Raw genomic sequence first — 24,132 nt, 5'->3', positions numbered from 1 at the left:
GAAAATAGATATAAAAACATAAAAGAAACAAAGCAACTTTCAGGGCAACTTTCAAAGCCTTAAAGGAAGGACTTTCTTGGTGGTCCAGGGACTTAGACTTCACTCTCCCAATGCAGGAGACCTGGGTTTGATCCCTAGTCAGGGAACTAGATCTCACATTGCTGCAACTAAGAGTCTGCATGCTGCAACTAAAGTTCCCACAGGATGCAACTGAAAGATCCTGCATGCCGCAATGAAGATCGAAGATCCCTGTGCCACAACTAAGACCAGGGCAGCCAAATAAGTAAATAAACAGACAAAACTTAAAGGAGAAGACATCTTTTTTTGGTGGGGGGAAGACTTGCCCTACAGCTAGCAGGGTCTTAGTTTCCCTACCAAGGATGGAACCAATGCCCTCAGCAGTGAAAGCAAGGGGTCACTAGGAAAATCCCCTAAAACATCTTTAATATCCAAATACTACAACCAAACAGTTTGCATCCTCTGTCCATTGTTGTTCCATTGCTCCATCATGTCTGACTCTTTGCAACCCCATGGACTGCAGCACGCCAAGTTTCCCTGTCCTTCACTGTCTCCCTGAGTTTGCTCCAACTCGTGTCCATTGAGTCAGCAATGCCATCCAACCATCTCATCCTCTGCTGACCCATCTCCTTCCGCCTTCAATCTTTCGCAGCATCAGGGTCTTTTCAAATGAGTCAGTTCTTCGCATCAGGTGGTCAAACTATTGGAGTTTCAGCTTCAGCATCAGTTCAATCATTCAGGGTTGATTTCCTTTGGGATTGACTGGTTGGATCTCCTTGCAGTCCAGGGGACTCTCAAGGGTCTTGTCCAGCACCACAGTTCAAGAGCATTAGTTGCCAATTAGGTGATTAAGATTCCGAGAAATGACTACTTTGTTGTAAGGTTCCGATGTGACATTCACAGATAGGTCTGTGATAAGGGGGGGAAAATCAGAAAATTTGTTATTAGAGTTTATAATGAGTCTTTGTTCACACTTCAGTTTTCCATGTCACTGTGTCCATGAGAGCAATATGGACCAAGCCCTGGGGGTGGGGATGGAAGCAGGACCTCCCTGATTTTCTAGTCTGGCTCTCGATGCTTCTAGTCTCCATCATTCCATAGGGAGGAGATCAAGGACCCAGGTGTGAGGTCTGGCCGAGAGAGCCTGTTGATACTGTCAAAGCTGACGTTTTTCACAAACCCTGGTGCCCTTTAAAAATGTGACTCTGCTTCCCAGACAGTCCTTTCTTATAAAAATTTGTTGCCTAATTCATACCTACTTATAACCCTGAAAAATTTTTGATGTTGGCCTTTGGTGGAGCATGGTAGGATATGTAATAAAAATAAAATTTGTTTTCTTCACACCAATGCTATGAAGCAGCTACTATAAACAGTATGTTACATTAATAATATATTACATTTAGAAAGCAGATTATACAATATCTGCACAGTATATTTTCAGTTGCATGCTTAAAATATTCATGCACAGAAGGGAAAAAAACAACAACAACATAGGGCATATACCAAAGTGTTTATAGAGTTATTCTGGGAAGTGGGATTGTGGGTGTATTTCTCTCCTTCATTTTTCTTTTCTATATTTTCTAAGTGTCTGATGATAAACATGTATTAATTTGAAAGGGGCAACATTTTAAGATTTGTTTCCAAGTGCTTTACCAATTGAAAACCCTGACAAATTTTGAGGCAACATGTTAAAAGTCTAGACTGTTCTGTCTTTCATTGTAGCTGCTGGTCCCAAGTGGACAGTGTTGATTATATTTAGTTAAAGGGAAAATAATTTATTCACCATTTAATTATTCAGTCACATTTGCTGCATTTCAAGTTTCAGTAGCCACAATTTCATCATACAGAAAGTTCTATTCCACAGTCCTGATGGAGACAAGTTAGCAAACTATGCCGGTTACCAAACTGGGCCAATTTGCAGTGGCAAAGGGCAAAGGAATGGTCCTCCTTATCACTCATTATAGACACTGGGAGAGTCCTCATCCTAGGTCCCTTCACACACTTCACTAATCTTTGGCCCAGTGAGCTAGAGATTTCTCCCATAGTCATCCAGGTGTTCGTGGCAGGGTTGGGAACCCAGAGCAACTCACTCCTATTTCATAGCTGTCACCTCCTTATCATTGTGATGATCTTCTCCAGAAAACTAAATCTTCCCAAGCTGTACTTCAATCCAGTATCATCTCATAGACATTTTTGAAAGTTTACAATGTGACAGACACGGTAATAAGCCTTGAATGTAAAAAACCAGAGACCTCCCTGGTGGTTCAGACAGTAAAGAATCAGCCTGCAATGCAGGAAACTGAGGTTCAGTCCCTGGGTTGGGAAGACACCCTGGAGAAGGGAATCGCTACCCACTCCAGTATTCTTGACTGGAGGAAAACCAAGTAAGAGAAATTTCTCTATTCCTAAAGCGTAACAAGGTGTTAAAAAAGGGCATGCTAGATAGAGTGACAGCACCAAGTAGGGATAAGTCTGTTCTTGGAAAATCTAGCAATGCTTCCTCCACCTAGTTATGCTTGAGTCTTGACATTAGCATCCTCTGGACTCTCAAATTTACACTTCAGTAGTCTCCATGTTCTCCATACTCCAGAAGAAAAGAGATCAACTCCACTTTTGAACCTGATCTAATTTTTTTTTAAACTTCACTTGAAAGCGTTAGGTATATTCAACTCTTTTAATTTGAACTTACTTTCTCACTTTGGGGCCAGGTTCTACACTTGTAAAATAGTTTTAAACCTTCAAGTGAAATAAAATACTCTTTTAAGACTGAGTCATCCATTCCATTTTGAACTATGTAAAAGTGAATACCAAATTTGAATGAGTGATCATTTTTCAGCCAGTCATGTGGGAAGTGTTGCAATACAGGTTAGAAGCTGGAGTTCCCAGTTCTCAAATCAATCATGTTCCTATATTTTAACAGATGCCATGCTCTTGGTGGCAGAGCGACTGGAAGGACCGTTCAACATTGAGTCAGTCATGGACCCAATAGACGTCAAGATCTCTGAAGCCATTATGAACATGCAGGAAAACAGCATGCAAGTGTCTGCAAAGGTATTTGCCTTAGTGATTTATCTAATAAGCAAAGGGTAGTCATCTAAAAATGAAGAAACTAGATACATCGACTGGGATTGTAAACTCTAATATGTTGTCCGTGAGCTTTTCCTGTCGCATGACAAATTTGCTACTTCATTAAAACTGTCTAACAAAATGGCATTGAGAAAGGAAATAAGCTTTTCCTTTGCAGTTCCTCAATCATGAAGAAATTATTGGCTGCTAAAAAGTTTTAGAGAGCCCCAAGTATATTGACTAATCCCTCACATTTGTGAGCAATTTGGGGGAAATTTTCTTTTTAATGGTTGTGATTTCTGCACACCCTCACCCTATTCTCTCTCTCTAGGAACTTCTAATTATGCCCTCAGCTGCGCAAACCAGGCAAATGTTCCGTGTTCACTCGTAAATGATTAAACATTCCATCTGACTTTCTTTTTTAAGACGATAATGTAACCCTCATTAATGAATCGTCAGAAGAAAATGCCATTTTGTATAAAGTCAAACACACATTTTTAAAAACTAGTAAGTTTTTATAAATCAAACAAGACAGATTCTGGATTTTCAGCTGCAGAACATAAATATCAAGTGCACAATTTTTAAAATTTTTAGAAAAACTTTATTGGAGTGTAGTTGATTTACAGTGTTGTGTGAGTTTCAGGTGCAGCCAAGTGAATCAGTCATATATATGCATATATCCGCTCTTTTCAAAATTCTTTTTCCATACAGGCCGTTACAAAGCATTGAGTAGATGGAGTTCCCTGTGGTCTACAGTAGGTCCTTATTAGTTATTTATTTTATATATAGTATTATGTATGGAGAAGGCAATGGCATCCCACTCCAGTACTCTTGCCTGGAAAATCCCATGGACGGAGGAGCCTGGTGGGCTGCGGTCCATGGGGTCGCTAAGAGTCAGGCACGACTGAGCGACTTCACTTTCACTTTTCACTTTCATGCATTGGAGAAGGAAGTGGCAACCCACTCCCGTGTTCTTGCCTGGAGAATCCTAGGGATGGCAGAGCCTGGTGGGCTGCCATCTGTGGGGTCGCACAGAGTCAGACACAACTAAAGCGACTTAGTAGTTAGCAGTAGTGTTATGTATATGTCTATCCCAATTTTCTAATTTATCACTCCCCCTCTTACCTCCTGGTAACCAGAAGTTTGTTTTCTACATCTGTCACTCTATTTCTGATTTGTAGATAAGTTCACTTGTCCTCTTTTTTCAGAATCCACTAAGTGATATCACATGATATTTGTCTTTCTCTGTCTGACTTCCTTTACTCAGTATGACAGTCTCTAGGTCCATCCATGATGCTACAGATGGCATTACTTTGTTTTTATTATTTCGTTCATTATTTTGTTCCTTCTTATGGCTGAGCAATATGCCACTGTATATAAGTACCACCTCTTCTTTATCCGTTTCTCTGTTGATGGACATTTAAGTTGCTCCCATGCCCTCAGAATGGGAGAAAATATTTGCAAAATATTTGCAAAAATATTTGCAAAAAAATTATAAAAGCAACTGACAAGGGATTAATCTCCAAAATATACAAACAGCTTATACAGCTCAATATAAAAAAAGAAACAAATAACCCAATAAAAAAGTGGGTGGAAGATCTAAATAGACATTCCTCCAAAGAAGACATACAGGCCAGTAGGCACCTGAAAAGATGCTCAACAATACTCATTATTAGAGAAATGCAAATCAAAATGACAATGAGGTATCACCTTATATCAGTCAGAATGGTCATTATCAAAAAATCTACAAACAATAAATCCTGGAGAGGGTGTGGAGAAAAGGAATCCCTCCTACACTGTTGGTGGGAATTAAACCTGATACAGCCACTATGGAGAACAGTATACATGTGTGTGTGAGTGTGTATGTGTGTGTGTGTACCTGTGTGTGCTCAGTCATATCCAACTCTCTGCGACCCCCTGGACTATAGCCTGCCAAGCTCCTCTGTCCATAGGATTTTCCAGGTAAGAATACTGGAGTGGATTGCCATTTACTTCTCCAGGGCATCTTCCCTACCCAGGGATCAAATCCGTGTCTCCTGTGTCTTCTGCATTGGAGGGCAGGTTCTTTACTACTGAGCCACTTGAGAAGCCCTCGGAGAACAGTATAGAGGTTCTTTAAAAAACTAAAAGTATAGCAACCATATGACCCAGCAATCCCACTCAAGGGCATATATTCAGAGAAAACCATAATTTGAAAAGATATGTGCACCCCAATGGTCATTGCAGCACTATTTACAATAGCCAGGAAATGGAAGTGCACAATTTTTATTTATCCCCACCCAGTTGAAAACAAATAGGACCCACCTTAAGCAAAATTTAAAAGTTTGAAATGAGTCTCCAGCCTTCCCTTCATCACCCCTTTTATCCACACTGATGACCACACAATGCCCTTCTGTTCTTTTTACCAGTCTCCCTGTTCTGAAACACTACCCAAAACTGCACCGGTCCTTTAAAAGCTGATGATGGAGTGATTGCATTTTAACTGAAAGTCATTCATACAAAAATATGTCAGACAAAGAGCTGCATGTTTAACTCTCTTCAGTATTTAAAGTCCTTTGTGAAGAAGATTTCAAATATAATCAAGGAGAAAGAGAGAGGTGGTGGGGAAAAATTACAGAGCAGAAAGAAACCCGTGGAATCTGACGAGGTCTCCTTGGCTGAGTGTGAATCAAACTAGCTTTGGACTTTTCAGGAGCACTGGTAGAAAATAGGGTGAGAAAGAATCTGGCCTGGGCCCCTTTCTCTCTCTCTTTGAAAGATGAGAGGGGCTGAGAGTTTCATAACCCTAACTTCCAGGCTTTAGTGCGCTTCAGTTGCGTCTGTGCTAAGTCACTTCAGTCGTATCCTGCCGGGCTCTTCTGTCCATGGATTCTCCTGGCTAGAACACTGGAGTGGCTTGCCATTTCCTTCTCCAGGGAATCTTTCCCACGAGGGATTGAATCCACATCTCTTATGTCTCTTGCATTGGCGGGCGAGTTTTTCACCACTAGCCAACCAGCCCTTTCTCAAGGAGATCAGTCCTGGGTGCTCATTGGAAGGACTGATGCTAAAGCTGAAACTCCAATACTTTGGCCAGCTGAGGCGAAGAGTTGACTCATTGGAAAAGACTCTGATGCTGGGAGGGATCGGGGGCAGGAGGAGAAGGGGACGATAGAGGATGAGATGGCTGGATGGCATCGCCAACTCAATGGACATGAGTTTGAGTAAACTCCAGGAGTTGGTGATGGACAGGGAGGCCTGCCGTGCTGTGATTCATGGGGCCACAAAGAGTCAGACAGGATTGAGCAACTGAACTGAGCGCTACCTGGGAGCTTGTGTTAAGCTGTGTAAAAGAAAAAAAAAAAAGAAAAACGCTCCAAAGTTCTATCACCTATTGAGAAAATAGCATATTTGGGAGTTCCATGAAAATCTATTTTCTTTCTTTCCTGGGAAGGGGTGGTGTGGGGGGAGGGGGCTGGGAAGCAGCTCTCTATCCCTCTCAAATCTATTGCCTAGAAACCAACTAATGTTATTTTTTTAACTTTTTAAAATTTTGTGTTGGGGTATAGCCAATTAACAATGTTGTGATAATTTCAGTTGAACAGCAAAGAGACTCAGTCATACATATACATGTATGCATTCTCCCCCAAACTCCCCTCCAATCCAGGCTGCCACATAACATTGAGCAGAGTTCCCTGTTGGAGTGGGTCCTTGTTGGTTATCCATTTTAAATGTAGCAGTGCGTACATATTTATCCCAAACTCCCTAACTATCCCTTCCCCCCAGCAACCGTAAGTTCATTCCTCTAAGTCTGTGAGTCTCTTTCTGATTTGTAAGTAAGTTCATTTGGTGGTTCAGACGGTAAAGGATCTGCCCACAACGCAGGAGATACAGGTCAATCCCTGGGTTGGGATGATCCCCTGAAGAAGGAAATGGCAATCCGCTTCAGTTTTCTTCTCTGGAGAATCCCATGGACAGAGGAACCTGGCAGGCTGCAGTTCGTGGTTGCAAAGAGTCAGACACGACTGAGCGCATGCGCACAGAGTCACACAGTCTTGATGTAAAGAAAAGAAGATGCAGCGAGTTAGGAAGAAGAGACAAGAGGAGGACAGCTAAGCTAAGCTCTGCAGGAAAGAGGAGTGGGAGGCGGCGTCTGATCTCGAGGACAGTATGCAGAAAGGACCAAAACCAACTTTTAATATAGTGGAGGGGAGGATGAGTAAGTGGCTGAAATTGGACAAATTTAGCAGGAAACACCAGCAGGATCTGCTGATGGAGTGGACATGTTCTGAAAAAGGTTTCATTTCTTCAAGTAAATGGAATTTGGAAACATGTAGCTTCATTTTCCATATAAGCCAAATCCATGAAATTATGCATGAACTCAAGTCTAAAATCTACATTCTCGCAAGGAACAGAACCAGATGGCTAAATTTTTCCTTTTGCCAAAGAACCCTCAGTCATTTTTGATAAACAGTCCTGTCAAATTGGAAATTCTGAATTTCCAATCTTTGGATGGAACATTCACATAACCAGTGACTAGGTTAATTTCTGATAGAGAGCTTCTGATCTCACCAGAAGCTCTTTCCTAAATGCAAGGGGCCAGACACCCTGAGAGCTGTGAAGCTTACAAATTAAAATCACTTCTTACTCCAGGTTTGACTGGCAACTTCTCCTTGGAAAATCATTTCCCTTATTACAGCAGTTACTCATGGAAGTCATTCCTAGAGCCTCTTTAAGTAAAGCAGCAATGTTTATAACTGGCAGCTCATATTTGTTGAACACTTACTGCCAGGACTCTACTGCGCATTACATGGTTTATATTATGTAATATTTATAACAATGCTTGCAATGAGATAGGTCTTCTCCCTTATTTTCCAGATACACAATCTAAGGCGCAGAAAAGTTAGGGAACTTACAAAGGTCTCCTGGTGTGTGAAGGAGTACACAGAGGAGTGGCTGACTCCAGAGACCATGTTGCTCATTATTGCATTTTAATGATGCAGGTTCCTAGAAATCCAATCCCACACAAGGACAGGATTCAGCAAACATTTGCTGAGTAGATCAAGTATTAAGGGAAAGTTCAATAGCTTTCAGTAAAAACCTGCCCAAGACAGTAAGGAAACAGAGGCAGCAAAGCCAGGAGGATTCAACTTTTCTACCTTTCTGTCTGATTCCCTTTGCAACTATACCTAAAACTTCTCAACATGCTAAAGACTAATGAAATATTTCTCTTATTAGCCTCATCATTCATGCTTCCAACCCTTCCTAGGGTGTTAATAGTACAAAATATGAAATTCTTCTTTTTCTCCCTTCTATCTGAAGGCAAAGATAAACACATTAGTTTCAGATATGAAATTCCCCTCTATTGCAGTGCATGTGTGTGTGTGTGTGTGTGTGTGTGTGTGTGTGTGTGTGTGTATGTATGTGTTAGTTACTCAGTCATGTCTGACTCTTTGCAACCCCATGGACACTTCAGGCTTCTCTGTCCATGGAATTCTCCAGGCAAGAATACTGGAGTGGGTAGCCATTCCCTTCTCCAGGGGATCTTCCTTACCCAGGGACTGAACCCAGGTCTCCTGCATTGCAGGCAGATTGTTTACCATCTGAGCCACCAGGGAAGCCCTCCTCTAATGCAGTAGTCCTCATCATGTATATATAGGAGGGAATAGCTCATTTTTTATTGAGTTACAGTTAATATACAATATTATGCAAGTTTCAGGTATAGGAACAATTAAATTTTTGTACCTAATCAGTAAGATCCTGAATTAGTGAAATTACAGATTAACAAAAAGAACTATTCTCACTATGTCTGTTCAGACTCAAATCTTGTTTTAGATCTGTTTTTAAAGGCATAGTCATATCCTTTTTCCTCTCCCATTTAGCCCACAGATAAGCTGTTTGGGGATAAGGCACATGGACATTCTTTCAAAAAATACATTGGTTCTTTGTTACTGTTCAGTTGCTAAGATTGTGTCCGACTCTTCCTAGTCCCATGGAATGCAACATGCCAGGCTTCCCAGTCCTTCACAATCTCCCAGAGTTTGCACAAACTCTTGTCCATTGAGTCAGTGATGCCATCCGATCATCTTATCCTCTGTTACCCACTTCTACTCCCACTCTCAAGCTTTCCCAGCATCAGGGTCTTTTCCAATTAGTCAGCTCTTTGCATCAGGTGGTCAAAGTATTGGAGCTTCAACATCAGTCCTTCCAATGAATATTCAGGGTTGATTTCCTTTAGGATTGATTGGTTTGATCTCCTTACTGTTCAAGGGACTCTCAAGAGTGTTCTCCAGCACCACAGTTCAAAAGCATCAATTCTTTGGGGCTCAACCTTCTTTGTGGTCCAACTCTCACATCCATACGTGACTACTTGAAAAACCATAGCTTTGACTATACAGACGTTAGTCAGCAGAGTGGAGTGATGTCTCTGTTTCTTAATACACTGTCTAGATTTGTCATAGCTTTTCTTCCAAGGAGAAAGCATCCTTTCATGGCTATACATTGGCTATTCCAAGTTCTATGTTCAGTTCAGTTCAGTTCAGTCACTCAGTCGTGTGCGACTCTTTGTGACCCCATGAATCACAGCATGCCAGGCCTCCCTGTCCATCACCATCTCCCGGAGTTCACTCAGACTCACGTCCATTGAGTCAGTGATGCCATCCAGCCATCTCATCCTCGGTCGTCCCCTTCTCCTCTTGCCCCCAATCCCTCCCAGCATCAGAGTCTTTTCCAATGAGTCAACCCTTCGCATGAGGTGGCCAAAGTACTGGAGCTTCAGCTTTAGCATCATTCCTTCCAAAGAAATCCCAGGGTTGATCTCCTTTAGGATGGACTGGTTGGATGTCCTTGCAGTCCAAGGGACTCTCAAGAGTCTTCTGCAACACCATAGTTCAAAAGCATCAATTCTTTGGTGCTCAGCCTTCTTCACAGTCCAACTCTCACATCCATACATGACCACAGGAAAAACCATAGCCTTGACTAGACGGACCTTAGTCGGCAAAGTAATGTCTCTGCGTTTGAATATACTATCTAGGTTGGTCATAACTTTTCTTCCAAGGAGTAAGCATCTTTTAATTTCATGGCTGCAGTCACCATCTGCAGTGATTTTGGAGCCCAAAAAAATAAAGTCTGACACTGTTTCTACTGTTTCCCCATCTATTTCTCATGAAGTGATGGGACCAGATGCCATGATCTTTGTTTTCTGAATGTTGAGCTTTAAGCCAACTTTTTCACTCTCCTCTTTCACTTTCATCAAGAGGCTTTTTAGTTCCTCTTCACTTTCTGCCATAAGGGTGGTGTCATCTGCATATCTGAGGTTATTGATATTTCTCCCGGCAATCTTGATTCCAGCTTGTGTTTCTTCCAGTCCAGCGTTTCTCATGATGTACTCTGCATAGAAGTTAAATAAGCAGGGTGACAATATACAGCCTTGATGTACTCCTTTTCCTATTTGGAACCAGTCTGTTGTTCCATGTCCAGTTCTAACTGTTGCTTCCTGACCTGCATACAGATTTCTCAAGAGGCAGGTTAGGTGGTCTGGTATTCCCATCTCTTTCAGAATTTTCCGCAGTTTATTGTGATCCACATAGTCAAAGGCTTTGGCATAGTCAATAAAGCAGAAATAGATGTTTTTCTGGAACTCTCTTGCTTTTTCCATGATCCAGCAGATGTTGGCAATTTGATCTTTGGTTCCTCTGCCTTTTCTAAAACCAGCTTGAACCTCGGGGAGTTCATGGTTCACGTATTGCTGAAGCCTGGCTTGGAGTTTGAGCATCACTTTACTAGCATGTGAGATGAGTGCAATTGTGTGGTAGCTTGAGCATTCTTTGGCATTGCCTTTCTTTGGGATTGGAATGAAAACTGACCTTTTCTAGTCCTGTGGCCACTGCTGAGATTTCCAAATTTGCTGGCATATTGAGTGCAGCACTTTCACAGCGTCATCTTTCAGGATTCCAAGTTCTATAATCAAGTGCAATAGTTTTGTAATAACATTATGGCATTTATTTCAAACTCTTGTGTATCTGTTACATAATATTATGTTGTATATGTTACTTATAATTATATAGGGAAGGCCCATATTAACATATAATGTTGTTTATATGTGTGTGTGTGTGTGTGTGTGTGTGTGTGTGTGTGTGTATAAGACTAGGGACACTAAGATATTAAAACTTTACTTGCTTCCTTTTTTTGTACAAATAATCTCTTAATAACATTGACAATCATCATAGTTACTGTTGGTTGGGCCCCTACTATATTTCATTCAATAGACACCCTTCATGTACCAGGCATAAGGAATATCAGTTCTGTTCAGTCACTCAGTCGTGTCAGACTCTTTGCGACCCCATGAACCGCAGCACGCCAGGCCTCCCTGTCCATCACTAACTCCCGGAGTTCACTCAGATTCACGTCCATCGAGTCAGTGATGCCATCCAGCCATCTCCTTCTCTGTCGTCCCCTGCTCCTGCCCTCAATCTTTCCCAGCATCAGGGTCTTTTCAAATGAGTCAGCTCTCCGCATCAGGTGGCCATAGTAGAGGACAAAACAAATTCTCTGCACAAACATCAGTCTCTTTTTAGATGCCGTATGTATTTATTTCAAGTCCTCTGCAATCTTGTAGAGTATTCATTTCCTCATTGTATAAGTGAAGAATGTTATGTTTTGAGAGATTAAGTTGCTTATCTGAGGTCAGGCATCTAAGAAGTAACAGAGCTGGGATCACAGCCTAGAACTGTCTGATCCAAAGAAAAAGATTATCCCAGCATGCCACAGTTTTCTCAGTATGAATCTCCCCACCAGGACCAGATGCACTGCAGCATTGGAGGAACCAGCCATCCAAGGGAAAGCTGTTGCCAGAAGCCTGCTACTAATGATGATGCAAATGATGAGTATTTCTGATCAATAGGGAAACCTACTGAAGAAAAACACAAGTTGCTAGTTCTTCAAGCTCCAGCCAACACTTATTACATTCACTAAGTTCACAGTCTTTATCAAAGGCAAGAAAGGGTCCTCATTATCCCACCACTTCTTTACCCACGCAAATCAAAGGAGCTCTGTACTTTACAGGTTTGAGAAAATTCTCCAAAGGAAAGGAGAACAAAACTTGCTGAATCTCTGCCTGTGAATTTCAGATGTGTTGATAATCTCTTTCCTCCCCTATCAGGAAAGATGAAGCTGATCTCACTCTATATAATTTAACTATATTAGGAATAATTTCAAATGTAATCCAGGAAAGGATTGGTTTGTCAGATACAATCTAAATTAAGAAGGGAGACTTATTAAATTCCAATTGAAACCATACATTCAATTAATACTTAGTACAGACTAGGGCAGAATCTATTAGAGAAGAGCAGCGTGGCCTTCAGTTACTTAATTTTCTCCTGATAATTCTTTCTGAATCTACAGCTCAGATGAAGATGAAAAAACCTAAGAGAACAGAAAGGAGAATATAATACTTTCTGCCTTTACCTAATGGGTCTTAGTTTCCTCATCTGTAAAGAAAGGGGTTCATCTAAATGTTCTCTTTCTAGCTCCATCAGTTTAGAGCTTTGGGGACAGTATCTCTTCAGTATTAACTAGGGTTTTTTTTGGCATCCAGATATTTTTCTTTTCTCTAGGTCCTTTTCCTTTTAAAGCATTCAGATATACATAATATCTTGGGAGTTCACATGGGAAAACAAATCTTCCTTCAGATATAAGAACATGGATTAGATTTAGTCTAAGTAAGTATATTTTTATCCCAATAGCAGTTTCCTTTCTCTGAGGCCCTGTAGTACGTGTGTGTTTCTTAAGGCAGCGGGCACATTATTCCTTCTGTTACGATTATTTGTATACTTAGCTTCTCCTTCCCAGGGTTATAATTATTTTACTCACTCTTACATTCTCCAGAAAGCCATTCTAACATGTCATTTTACAAATGGGAGCCACAGTACATTTTTCTGGGTTGAATTCAGAGCATGAAAATATAATATCAGAAAGACCTCAACAGTAAGGAATAGAAAATACCTTCAAATATATTTAAAGTTAGTCTTGTATCTTTAAAATAGCATCAGAGTTTGACATCAGACCAACCTGGGGTCTGGTTTTTACTAGTTGTGTGACTTGGGGCAAATTATTGATCTGTATAAACTCAATTAAGTTATATTAAAAATGAGATGCTAGTTGGATCTGCTCATAAAGTTGTTTGAGGGTGAAATGATATAATCCGTGTAAAATGCTTAGTGTGGAATATGTAAAATCAAAACCACGCATCAAAATTAAGTATTTTCATTGTTATTTTTGAAAATAATAGGTGTTAAAAATGATATATAAATTCTAAAGAACTTTGATTGTGGTTTCACCTCATCCATGATGGTCTGTGAGCTTGTCCCTAGCACTGAAGATCAGAAGAGTCACAAACCTGCATTTAAATCCACTCACGCATGGCGTTACTTTCAATGGCAGGGACTCCATGGAAAGGGACATATATTTCTGCATGGCCTGAGACATGGCACCTGGCACTAAGCAAACATCGAATCAACAAGGCCTTTGGAGGAAAATGGGCTTGAGGGAAGAACGGGCTGGATCGAAGCAGGAGCAGCAACCCAACTCCTGTCTGTGCCTGTGGGTGGCACCAATGCCATCAGAGAAAAAGTTTTTAGAGGAATATTAGTGACCTCAGCCTACCATCACCTTATTCTTACATGAAGAAGATAATTGGCCTATTCACTTGACAAGTGCCTGATCTCCAAGTAAAAAAGCGCATGGCCCTACTCTTTATAAAGCTTTGAGTTCTATTTCTATTTCCACTTTAGCTCTGTTTTGAAAAGAAAAGAGTGCATCCTCAATGATTTCTAGATTCTGAATGTTTTTTCTGTTTATTCAAATTTCAAAGCTCATATTCTGCCTGCCAGCCCTCACTTACTTTAATAATATTCCACCAAGAAACAGTGACTTTGAAACATCTTTGGTTCTTTGATTTCTTCATTTCACTACAGAAAACTAGAATCTGTTCCTTTCCTGTTTGTAGCATGACTGGATAACAGAGCTATGCTATTCAAATGCTAGATACAGGGTTGGGGTCGGGGGGAAGATACCATTTTTATAAAGTGAAATGAAGATTTGGAAAAAAAAATGCTTATGATTCATTTATAGGAAATGCATCCAAAGCAAACTACTTTTAACTTTCTTTCCATGTGAGAGGGGTTTGAAAAAAGAAAAAAAGATGTTTCTTCTCCTTTTGATGATAAAGGGAAAGTTGTGACTATCTCTAACCTTTAGAGATTTATCTTAAGATTTTCTTTCACTTTAACTTCAGGGCAAAAGATGAGAAGATTACATTTAATGAAGTCTACTCCAGAGTAGGTGATTGAAACTCACGCAGTTTTTAACACTCGATGTGTTCTTAGAGCAAGATGGCCTCTTGCTTTCCTGAAAGACAATCTTCTTCCAGCCTCCTCTGCCTTTAAAGAGGAGAAACTGCTTCCTTAGAACCATGCTTTCCATGGGCAGCAGATTACTGCATTGGAGGAATTTCAGTTGGCTCTGCCCCGTTCCACAGATACACAGTTATCCTCAGCTCTTAGCACTTTCCTTCTGCTCAGGGCTATGTAGCCTGGTTTGATCTTGATAGAGTCATTGCCGCAGCCAGTCCGTGGTTAAACATGTAAAAGAGCTGCTTCTGTGAGGTTATACCAACTTGTTCTGTCAGAAAACTTGGAACTATATATGGCTTTCTGTAGGTCTTTTTCTTCTAACACATTTTATACCTCTTTTTTAATTCACCTCCTAATTGTCCCAGCATGTGTGTGTGCTAAGTCACTTCAGTCATGTCTGATGCTTTATGACCCTATGGACCATAGCCCACCTGGCTCCTCTATCCACAGGATTCTCCAGGCAAGAATACCTGAGTGGGTTGCATCCCCTTCTCCAGGGGATCTTCCCAACCCAGGGATCAAACCCACATCTCTTATGTCTCCTGCATTGGCAGGCGGGTTCTTCACCACTAGCCCCATTTGGAAAGCCCCTATTGTCCCAGTGTGTGGACTGGAGCCTGCCAGGCTCCTCTGTCCATGGGGTTCTCCAGGCAAGAATACTAGAATGAGTTGCCATTCCCTTCTCCAGTTATCTTCCTGACCCCGCGATCGAACCCAGGTCTCCTACATTGCAGCCAGCTTCTTTACCATCTGAGCCACCAGTTTAGTCCAGTTCAGTCGCTCAGTCGTGTCCAACTCTTTGTGACTGCATGAATCGCAGCATGCCAGGCCTCCCTGTCCATCACCAACTCCCGGAGTTCACCCAGACTCACATCCATTGAGTCAGTGATGCCATGCAGCCATCTCATCCTCGTCCCCTTCTCCTCCTGCCCCCAATCCCTCCCAGCATCAGAGTCTTTTCCAATGAGTCAACTCTTCGCATGAGGTGGCCAAAGTCCCCTTATTATCCCAGACTATATCTCAAATATCAGTCAAATAGCTGATCATTTCTGTATTAATACATATAATCTATAAATGACACACAGTTTTTTAAAAACTGGGGTTCTCAGGGGTGGCTGACAGAATTCTTAAAATTTGAAACATCTTGGACACAGTTTCCTGGGTTGGCTACAGCAGCAACTGTAGCCTCTGTAGCCGGGTGTAGGAGTTTTCATCCCAAGTCTCTAGCCCAGATTACTCTCCTGATTACACCTGTTTATCCAGCTGTCTGCTGCAGTCACCCGCAACCTCAAACACACATGTCTAAGACCCAACTCATCATCCTCCCATGATCCCTCCGTGGGGTTTTCCATCCCAGAAAATGCCCCCTCTCCCGTTCCTATGTCCTACCTAGCCAGACATTGAGTGACTCCTCGACTCCCCATCCCCCTTCACCCTCACAGTCAATCCATAACGAAACTGCCTTAAAACCCTCTAAATAGCCATTCCAAATATCTTTTGAATCCATCCACAGCAGCTCCCCTAATTTCATCATCTCACACACAGATTATAGTCTCCTAATTAATTCTCTGCCTCTGGCTTTTCCACACTCCAATCCATTCCCCACTCTGTAGCCAGAAGGGATGCTGAAAATGCAAATGTGATCACATTACTCCCTTGTTTAATATCTTCCCATGGCTCCCTGTTGCCATTCGAATAAAACCCAGATGTGTTCCAACACCCTGTAGTCCTCAGCCTGCCCCTCTCTCTGGGTCCACCCTCACCACGCGTCCCACCTTAAATTGCTGAGCACCGATTATCTGCTAAGCACAGTGCTAGATGCTGTGGATGTGATAATGAATAAGATCAACCACAGAACCTGAGTCCTAATAGAAGCCTTAGTCTAGTAGATAAGAGAACCTCTATGTGCACCAGGTGTAGAAAATGGCCTGAGCTCTGTTGCTCGGGTTCAGCAGCCTCTCTCATCTCTAAGCTTTGGTCTATGCTGTTCCTCATCCTGGAGCATTCTTTCTAGCCCTCTCCATTCCCCCACCCCAAATATGCAGCAGTCACCAGGCATATTCCAACTATTTCTTCACTTCCCTGGCAAGATTCAGTGGTATACTGGGCAGTGTTTGCACAACAAATTTCTGTGCAGAAAACATGCTTGTTGAGAGTGTTTGCCAGTTCCTGAGGGTGTAAATTTCAAGCTACTAACATGTAGGTCAGTGTCAACTGAACACAGAGTTGCACATCACAGTGGAATGTTTCCTCCTTACAGATACACTTGGCGTACAAAACTGTGAGAGCACAGATAATGGTAAGATAGCTAAGAAGTAATGCTATTTGGCGGGTCAGATGATAAAGACTCTGCCGGCAATGCAGGAGACTCAGGTTCAATCTCTGGGTCAGGAAGGTACCCTGGAGGAGGGCATGGCAACCCACTCCAGTATTCTCGCCTGGAGAGTCTCATGGACAGAGGAGCCTGGCGCGCGACATTCTGTGGGTTCACTAAGAGTCAGATACAACTGAGCATCTAACACAAATGCTTTATGAGTACGCATTGCCTTTGTTTTTAATATAATTTATATCATTTTAAGTTTATACAATTTAATATCATAATCACTCTATTTAATGACTGGATTGCAAAATTCCTAAAAATTTTAACTATTGGTCTTGTGAGCCAGTAAAAGCCTGTTCCAGCACATCACTGCTCTCCTAGGATGCTTTCTCAGACTCTCTGGTCTTGGTTTAGCTGCCTCTTGTGGGTGTTCCCATTGCATTTATTATATTCTACCATAATTACCGGATTCCTTGTCAGAACCCTCATGATATCAGGGATGTGTCCAGTTGACACATCCCTAGCAGCTAAGTCTGGCCTTCATGACACTCTACAAATATTTGTTGAATGGTAGTTTGAATGAATGATAAAGAGCCTGGTTATTGACATGTACTGCTGCTGCTGCTGCTAAGTCGCTTCAGTCGTGTCCAACTCTGTGAGACCCCATAGACATCAGCCCACCAGGCTTCCCTGTCCCTGGGACTCTCCAGGCAAGAACACTGGAGTGGGTTGCCATTTCCTTCTCCAATGTGTGAAAGTGAAAAGTGAAAGTGAAGTCGCTCAGTCGTATCCAACTCTTCGCAACCCCATGGACTGCAGCCTACCAGGCTCCTCCATCCATGGGATTTTCTAGGCAAGATTACTGGAGTGGCTTGCCATTACCTTCTCCGATTGACATGTACACACTTATCCAAATTCTGCAAAGTGATTTTAAATAATTGCTGTAAACCTTATAAGCAAAGAGCATATGAAATAATCATTTAGCAAATCCAACAGAGTTCTTTTTTTTTTTCTTCCTACATTCAAAATATACTTTTTTAAGTTCCTTGTCACTCCTCCCTATTCACCATGTGGGAGGAAATAGCGAGGTGGTCTGTTGTTGAAGGAATGCAAATCTTCCAGGGGGGAAAAAATTATCTTCCCCAGCAAATGGAACGAATTTGCTTTTATTGAAGAAACGATTTTAAGAGGTATGCAACCCATCTGACAGATATTCTGCAAGCAAGCTGCGTAAGCATCAGACGTAAATGTTTAAAACCTTGAAACTGACATGATCACTGGCTTTTGAAAATCGAAGCCAATGAATGAAAAGCAGCCAAAACTGAAACTGATGACTTGACTTGATTCAGTCCAACCCAGAGCTGTCTACGCAGAATCCTGAACCCATGCAGGGACTTTGAGTTTGCCAGAGATCTCAGCCAAGGGACCACTGTAATCAATCTTTAAGGAAAGAAAAGCATGACTCAGAGACTAGAGGACAAAAAAGAGGAAGAGAAGGAGAGAAGAAGTAGGGGGAGCAGGGAGGGGAGAGGAAAGAAGAGAGAGAATGTTCGGAGTCATAGGCTGAAAGCCTAAAATTGGCACACTAATAAAAGTAGAAAAACAAAAATTTTTTAAATGCTGGTTTTTTTAAATGTTTATATGATGAATATACTGATTTTATATCTTTAAAAAGTCATTTTGAACATGTTTAAGTTTATATTCAGGAAAGCATTTCTTAGAATATTAGCAGATTGTTGTGAGGAAGCAGGAAAAAAATGAGAGTCCAGGTGTCAATTTAATTTCGTATCACGACTGAGCGACTGAACTGAACTGAACTGAACTGAACTGATGTGCTAGGAATAGATTCTAGGGTATAATGGTGAACAAAGTATATAAGATTCTATTCTTCATAGAGCTTAAATTATTCATGCATCACTCTGCATAGTCCCTAGATTTGATTTGTTACCTGTTATTGCCCTATTTAATTATAGATTCGCATGTGGCTCAGTGGTAAAGAATCTGCCTGCCAAGTAGGAGACATGGGTTCAAAGCCTGGGTTGGAAGATCCCCTGAAGGAAATGGCAACCCACTGCAGTATTCTTACCTGGAGAAGTCCATGGACAGAGGAGCCTGGAACACTACAGTCCTTGGGTCCCAAAAGAATAGGACATGAGTGAGCAGCTGTGTGCATGCACGTGCGCGTGCGCACACACACACACACACACACACACACACACACACACACACTCATTGTATTTAATTAGAGATAACTTCAGTGAAATAATTATACATCTTTTTACATCACTGCTTCGGCATCTTTTCTAAGCATTATATCATTGTATCTTCACAGCAGCCTTCTTTACATCCTGGATCACACAAGTGTAAAGAGGAAGACTGAAACTAGGACTCTAAGCTTTTAAACTCTTATTGGTGACCTTCCTCTTCCACTTGTCTCTCAAGAAAATTGTGACCACACTTGTACCAAATATATGTAGAGTCCATCAGATATGTTAGCTTCTGTTTCCTTGGGAACAAATGGGATAGATTTGAATTCCCCAAGTGGTCATCTAACAAATAGTTCATTCATTAACACTCTAATGTAAATTAGAATGTAACAAGTAAGTAAAGCATCACGTACTCTCAAAACATCAAGTCAATTAAATCTAGGTAGCATGGACTCTCACCTCCACTAATCTACACGATTAGTTGTCTATTTGCAAATTTCAAAATGGTTATGGCAATAGCAATATTCTTCCTACCAAAATGAAAACTCCACTGAGTAGAAACTTATTAGATAAATTTAAAAAAAGAAAAAGAAAACTCAGAGACTGCAACAGGGCTGGTGTACAGCTGTTGCTTCTCAGATTGCCAGTAATGAGTTTGGTGAATATATGACCAACCTGCAGAAGATACAGGAGACAGAACAATATAAAGCTATGGACACCTCTGAAAAATATACACCATGTTGTTATTTTAAAGATATATGTTAAGATGCTGCGATATTTTAAAGGAAAAATGCTTGTACTTGGAGCCCTAAAACAGCCCTCCAACCTGTTCTCACCACACCCCTCTCTCTTTCTTGTTTTCCCAAACAATAAAATGCCTCATCTTTCAGCACTTTCTATCTTTAAAGTCGACTTCTCTCATCTCAGAATACCACATACTTCAGAGATGTTATCTTAGTAATCCTCTTAAGAGAAAGGATTCTCAAGCCAGATATCTTCCTGAAATCCACAGGTTTCATGAGTCTGCCTCATGGGAAGGATAATTCCTTTGTACATCTGTAGCATCTGTCTACACTGGGGCTTCCAAATACTTTTCCAAATGATCTAATTTTCCCTTTCAACATCCCTTGGAGGGAACTAGGCAGGAGGTAATAATGATTCTATTTCTTTGAGGAGCAAAGCTAATGATTTGTTCTACAATGAGATGGCTTAGCCTACAGCCATATCCTCTGGAAATTTCTATCGTAAAGAGAAGAAATTTAGTGTCTGAAAACAGTATTTCTTCTCTCAAATTAAAGGTAGTGGAGGGGGAAAATGGCTTCACAAAGACTTCTAGTTAAACACAGTTACATCTGAATCAATTCCCCTCTTGACTAATCAAAGCAGACTTCCCAGCATGTCCTGGTGTGTTCCCTGCAACACCCTGTGAGGACTTCCTGGAGAACCCTTGGCCAGATAGTTTTGGAAAACACTACAAATGAGCGTCTCCCTTTGGATGAGTCAGAACACATGTTAGTCTGATGAAGCCCTGCTAAGGTACCTCATTTAACATTGATGCATGGAATCCATTGCTTATGTAACAGCTGTTAGCAGCCCAGGAAATAATTTTTTGTGGAAGACATTGAAGAAACATCAGTCCAGACATTTTTCCCCCTTGAGTCTCCTTATTCAGAAAATGGAACTAGAAATAACTGATCATAGAATGGTATAATTAGCTAATTATTATGAGTACTTACTTTTCCAGACATTGGCTTCTGTTTTCCTACCTTAGGTATTATTGCATTTTATCCTCACAGTCTGTCTGTGTGGTAAATAATATTATTCCCATTTGTCAGAGGAAGAAACTAAGGTTCAAGGAGGTCCTCTGAATGTTGACTTGACCCTGGGCTGTCTTCAGCCCCTCCTGCCACCTGTCTGGATACCTAGCCTTGGTGAGTACAACCAGCTTTAGGATTTTAAATACCATCTTTAGGCTAATAACCCAAATCTGCATCTCTGGTTCTGACCATTCCTTGGGGGGAGAGATGATCTACAGACTTTTAACTGAAGACCCTTATCCCCACATTATTCCTCATCTGTTTCTACCCTTATTCAAAATACAAAATACTGGGGCACCCAGAACAAAAAGAATAAGGCTCATTGTTCCTTTGTAGTAATATAGCCCTGAACTTCGGGAGCCATAGAATTTTACCTAGCCTGCTGCTATAGCACACTCAGAAAATTGCCAGAGACAGTCCAAATGTTCTGAATCCCTTTCGTCAACCACCTCATGAAACCCATGTTTTAAAAATATTTGTCTAGCTAACCGATTGCATGTAGTAACAACGAAGTTATTAATTTTCATTTTTTATGCCATCTAAGTTATTTGACGGATATATGTTGTTTAAGGCACATTCTCTGCATGAGAATCAAGTTATTTTAAACCATTCTCTAACACGGACAGGGTGAGCTGATGCTCTGATCTCCTTTGTGTGTGTGTGTGTGTGTGTGTGTGTGTGTGTGTGTGTGTATTTGCTGCTGCTGCTAAGTCACTTCAGTCGTCATGTCTGACTCTGTGCAACCCCATGGATGGCAGCCCACCAGGCTCCCCCGTCCCTGGGATTCTCCAGGCAAGAACACTGGAGTGGATTGCCATTTCCTTCTCCAATGCATGAAAGTGAAGTCACTCACCTGCAGCCCACCAGGTTCCTCCATCCATGGGATTTTCCAGACAAGAGTTCTGGAGTGGGGTGCCATTGCCTTCTCCGGTGTGTGTATTTAGGTTTTGTAAATTTCTGAAAAATAGTTCTCTATCCTTAAGCTTGGCACTTCCACACTAAAAAATAGCTCTTAAAACAATTCCCTTATTCTAAAGTCCATATAGTCAAAGCTATGGTTTTTCCAGTATGGATGGATGGAGTTGGACTATAAAGAAAGCTGAGCACCGAAGAATTGATCCTTGTGAACTGTGGTGTTGGAGAAGACTCTTGAAAGTCTCTTGGACTGCAAGGAGATCCAACCAGTCAATCCTAAAGGAAATCAGTCCTGAATATTCATTGGAAGGACTGATGCTGAAGCTGAAACTCCAATACTTTGGCCTTCTGATGCAAAAAACTGACTCTTTGGAAAAGACTCTGATGCTGGGAAAGATTGAAGGCAGAAGGAAAAGGGGACGACAGAGGATGAGATAGTTGGATGGCATCACCAACTCAATGAGTTTGAGCAAGCTCCAGGAGTTGGTGATGGACAGGGAAGCCTGGCATGCTGCAGTCCATGGGACTGCAAAGAGTTGGAAACTGCTGAGTGACTGAACTGAACTCAAGTGTATACTAGAATCCGTGTTGAAGGCCCTTCACGATTCATATCTTTACATATTGTGACAGATTTCTATGTGGGTCTTCATCTTATTATGGGGTTAGATGTTGTTTCCATAATGATCAGAAGTCTTTGTCTTCTTCAGTTTGGATCATAGACCCAGAAATTTCTGCATTGAAATCATCTTCAAAATCCAAACCTGATTTATTAACAGAAAGCTACAAGCAGAAAAGTATATTGACTTACCCACATTCTATTATCATAATTAGCACTCTCAAAAAAAAAAATCAAACAAATGGTAAAGTTTTCTGTTACAATGAAATATCTCCCTTGGGGCACTAATATTCTTCCAGGGCATTTCTTGTTCCTTTGATTTAACTTAAACCAGTGAGCCAGCCTCTTCCCAAGGGCAAATTAAGAAGGTCTGTTAACTCTTTACATGCAGCAGCTTCAAGAAATCTCAGCAAGGCCATTAATATTGTTTTGCCCTAGGCTTTCTACTTTTTAAAGTCAGCTGTCATTTTCAAAGCGATCCAAAATAGCACACTCAACTGAACCCTGGAGCTTTGGAAATGTTAATGCCCTCCATCAGCCATGACCTTGCCACTGGGAAGTGATTTAGCACTAGGAAGAAAGGGGCCCACTATCTTTATCACACCAGTTTACACCATCAGCTTCAGAAACTATGTAAGAGAAGAATCAATAGCGTGTTAAGACCAATCTCGAAGAATGCCGGGACAAAGTGCGCCCGCTCTGAAAGTGCTGAGTGGAAGGAGAATTTTTGAATACAACAAAGGGGAAGTCAGCTCTCATGGAACAACTAAATGGATTGTGTCTCAAGTTGGAATTTGTCATTGGGAATGACACCCAGGAGCCCTCTGTGTACTTCAGTGAAATCCCATAAAATGCCTAATGAAAAACGTGTATTTTAGAGTTAAACAACACAGAATCAAGTAACAAAACCAGAAGGAATGCATTCTCAACACACCCGTGTACATTAAGAATTGGATGACATAAACAGTCCCCAAGAGCTTACTAAAGAAAGTATCCAGGGTAGAACCATCTCCTGTGTAGAAAGAAAGGCAAAGTTCAACTTTATCAAAACTTCCTGGAGATGTGACTAGATTTCCTGTAATCCCGGCAAAGGGATTATCTCTGGATAACCAGCAGAGAGTACAAAGCTTCTAAAACTAGCAAAGGAGGTATTCCCACAGCACCCCAAGGAAATCACTGTGGAAAGAACTAGCAGCTCGGTCCCTGAGATCATTACAATAGAATGTTTGATTTCCCATGGCAAGCCTAATTGTGACATGAACAGCTGTCAACAACAAAATTAGAAGGATCTGTCATACTAGGGAATTCATCCACGTTTGCTTGTCCTATTTCTTCACTGTGGCTCAAGAGAGTGTTTTCAAAGAATTCTTCCAGTAAAGGTTTCCATTATTCAAAGGGGAGACACTCAAGTTATTTGGCTTTATATGTTATAAATGAGGTGTTTCCCAGGTGACTCAATGGGAAAGAATCCGCCTGCCAATTCAGGAGACTCGAGTTCGAGCCCTGGGTCAGGAAGATCCCCTGGAGAAGGAAATGGCAACCCATTCCAGGATTCTTGCCTGGAGAATCCCATGGACAGGGGAACCTGGCAGGCTATAGTCCATGGAGTTGCAAAGAGTCAGATACAACTGAGCATAGAGGCACGCTATACATGAGATACATTTGTATCAGTAACAAGAATCCCAAACACATGTTTCTTGAATGACAAAGTCAAGGACAGGAAAATATCTGGGACATTTCTTTGATCCAGAAATCATTCCATGTTTAATATAGTCAATTCTCA

The 24,132-nt window shown here is 41.3% G+C and overlaps 1 protein-coding gene across 1 annotated transcript in view; it reads left to right on the top strand.

The window, feature by feature from the left end:
• The window catches only part of GPC6 (glypican 6), a 1,225,779-nt gene that overhangs the window by 1,100,836 nt on the left and 100,811 nt on the right, over positions 1-24,132 (top strand). The window contains exon 5 of the mRNA XM_005687698.3: positions 2,939-3,069. Within this exon, the coding sequence (XP_005687755.2) occupies positions 2,939-3,069 (131 nt within the window). The remainder of the gene's footprint in view (positions 1-2,938; positions 3,070-24,132) is intronic.

Source organism: Capra hircus, chromosome 12 (assembly GCF_001704415.2).
Source record: "Capra hircus breed San Clemente chromosome 12, ASM170441v1, whole genome shotgun sequence".
In the NCBI taxonomy this organism is placed as follows: domain Eukaryota; kingdom Metazoa; phylum Chordata; class Mammalia; order Artiodactyla; family Bovidae; genus Capra; species Capra hircus.
This window is presented reverse-complemented; position numbering and strand designations above follow the sequence as displayed.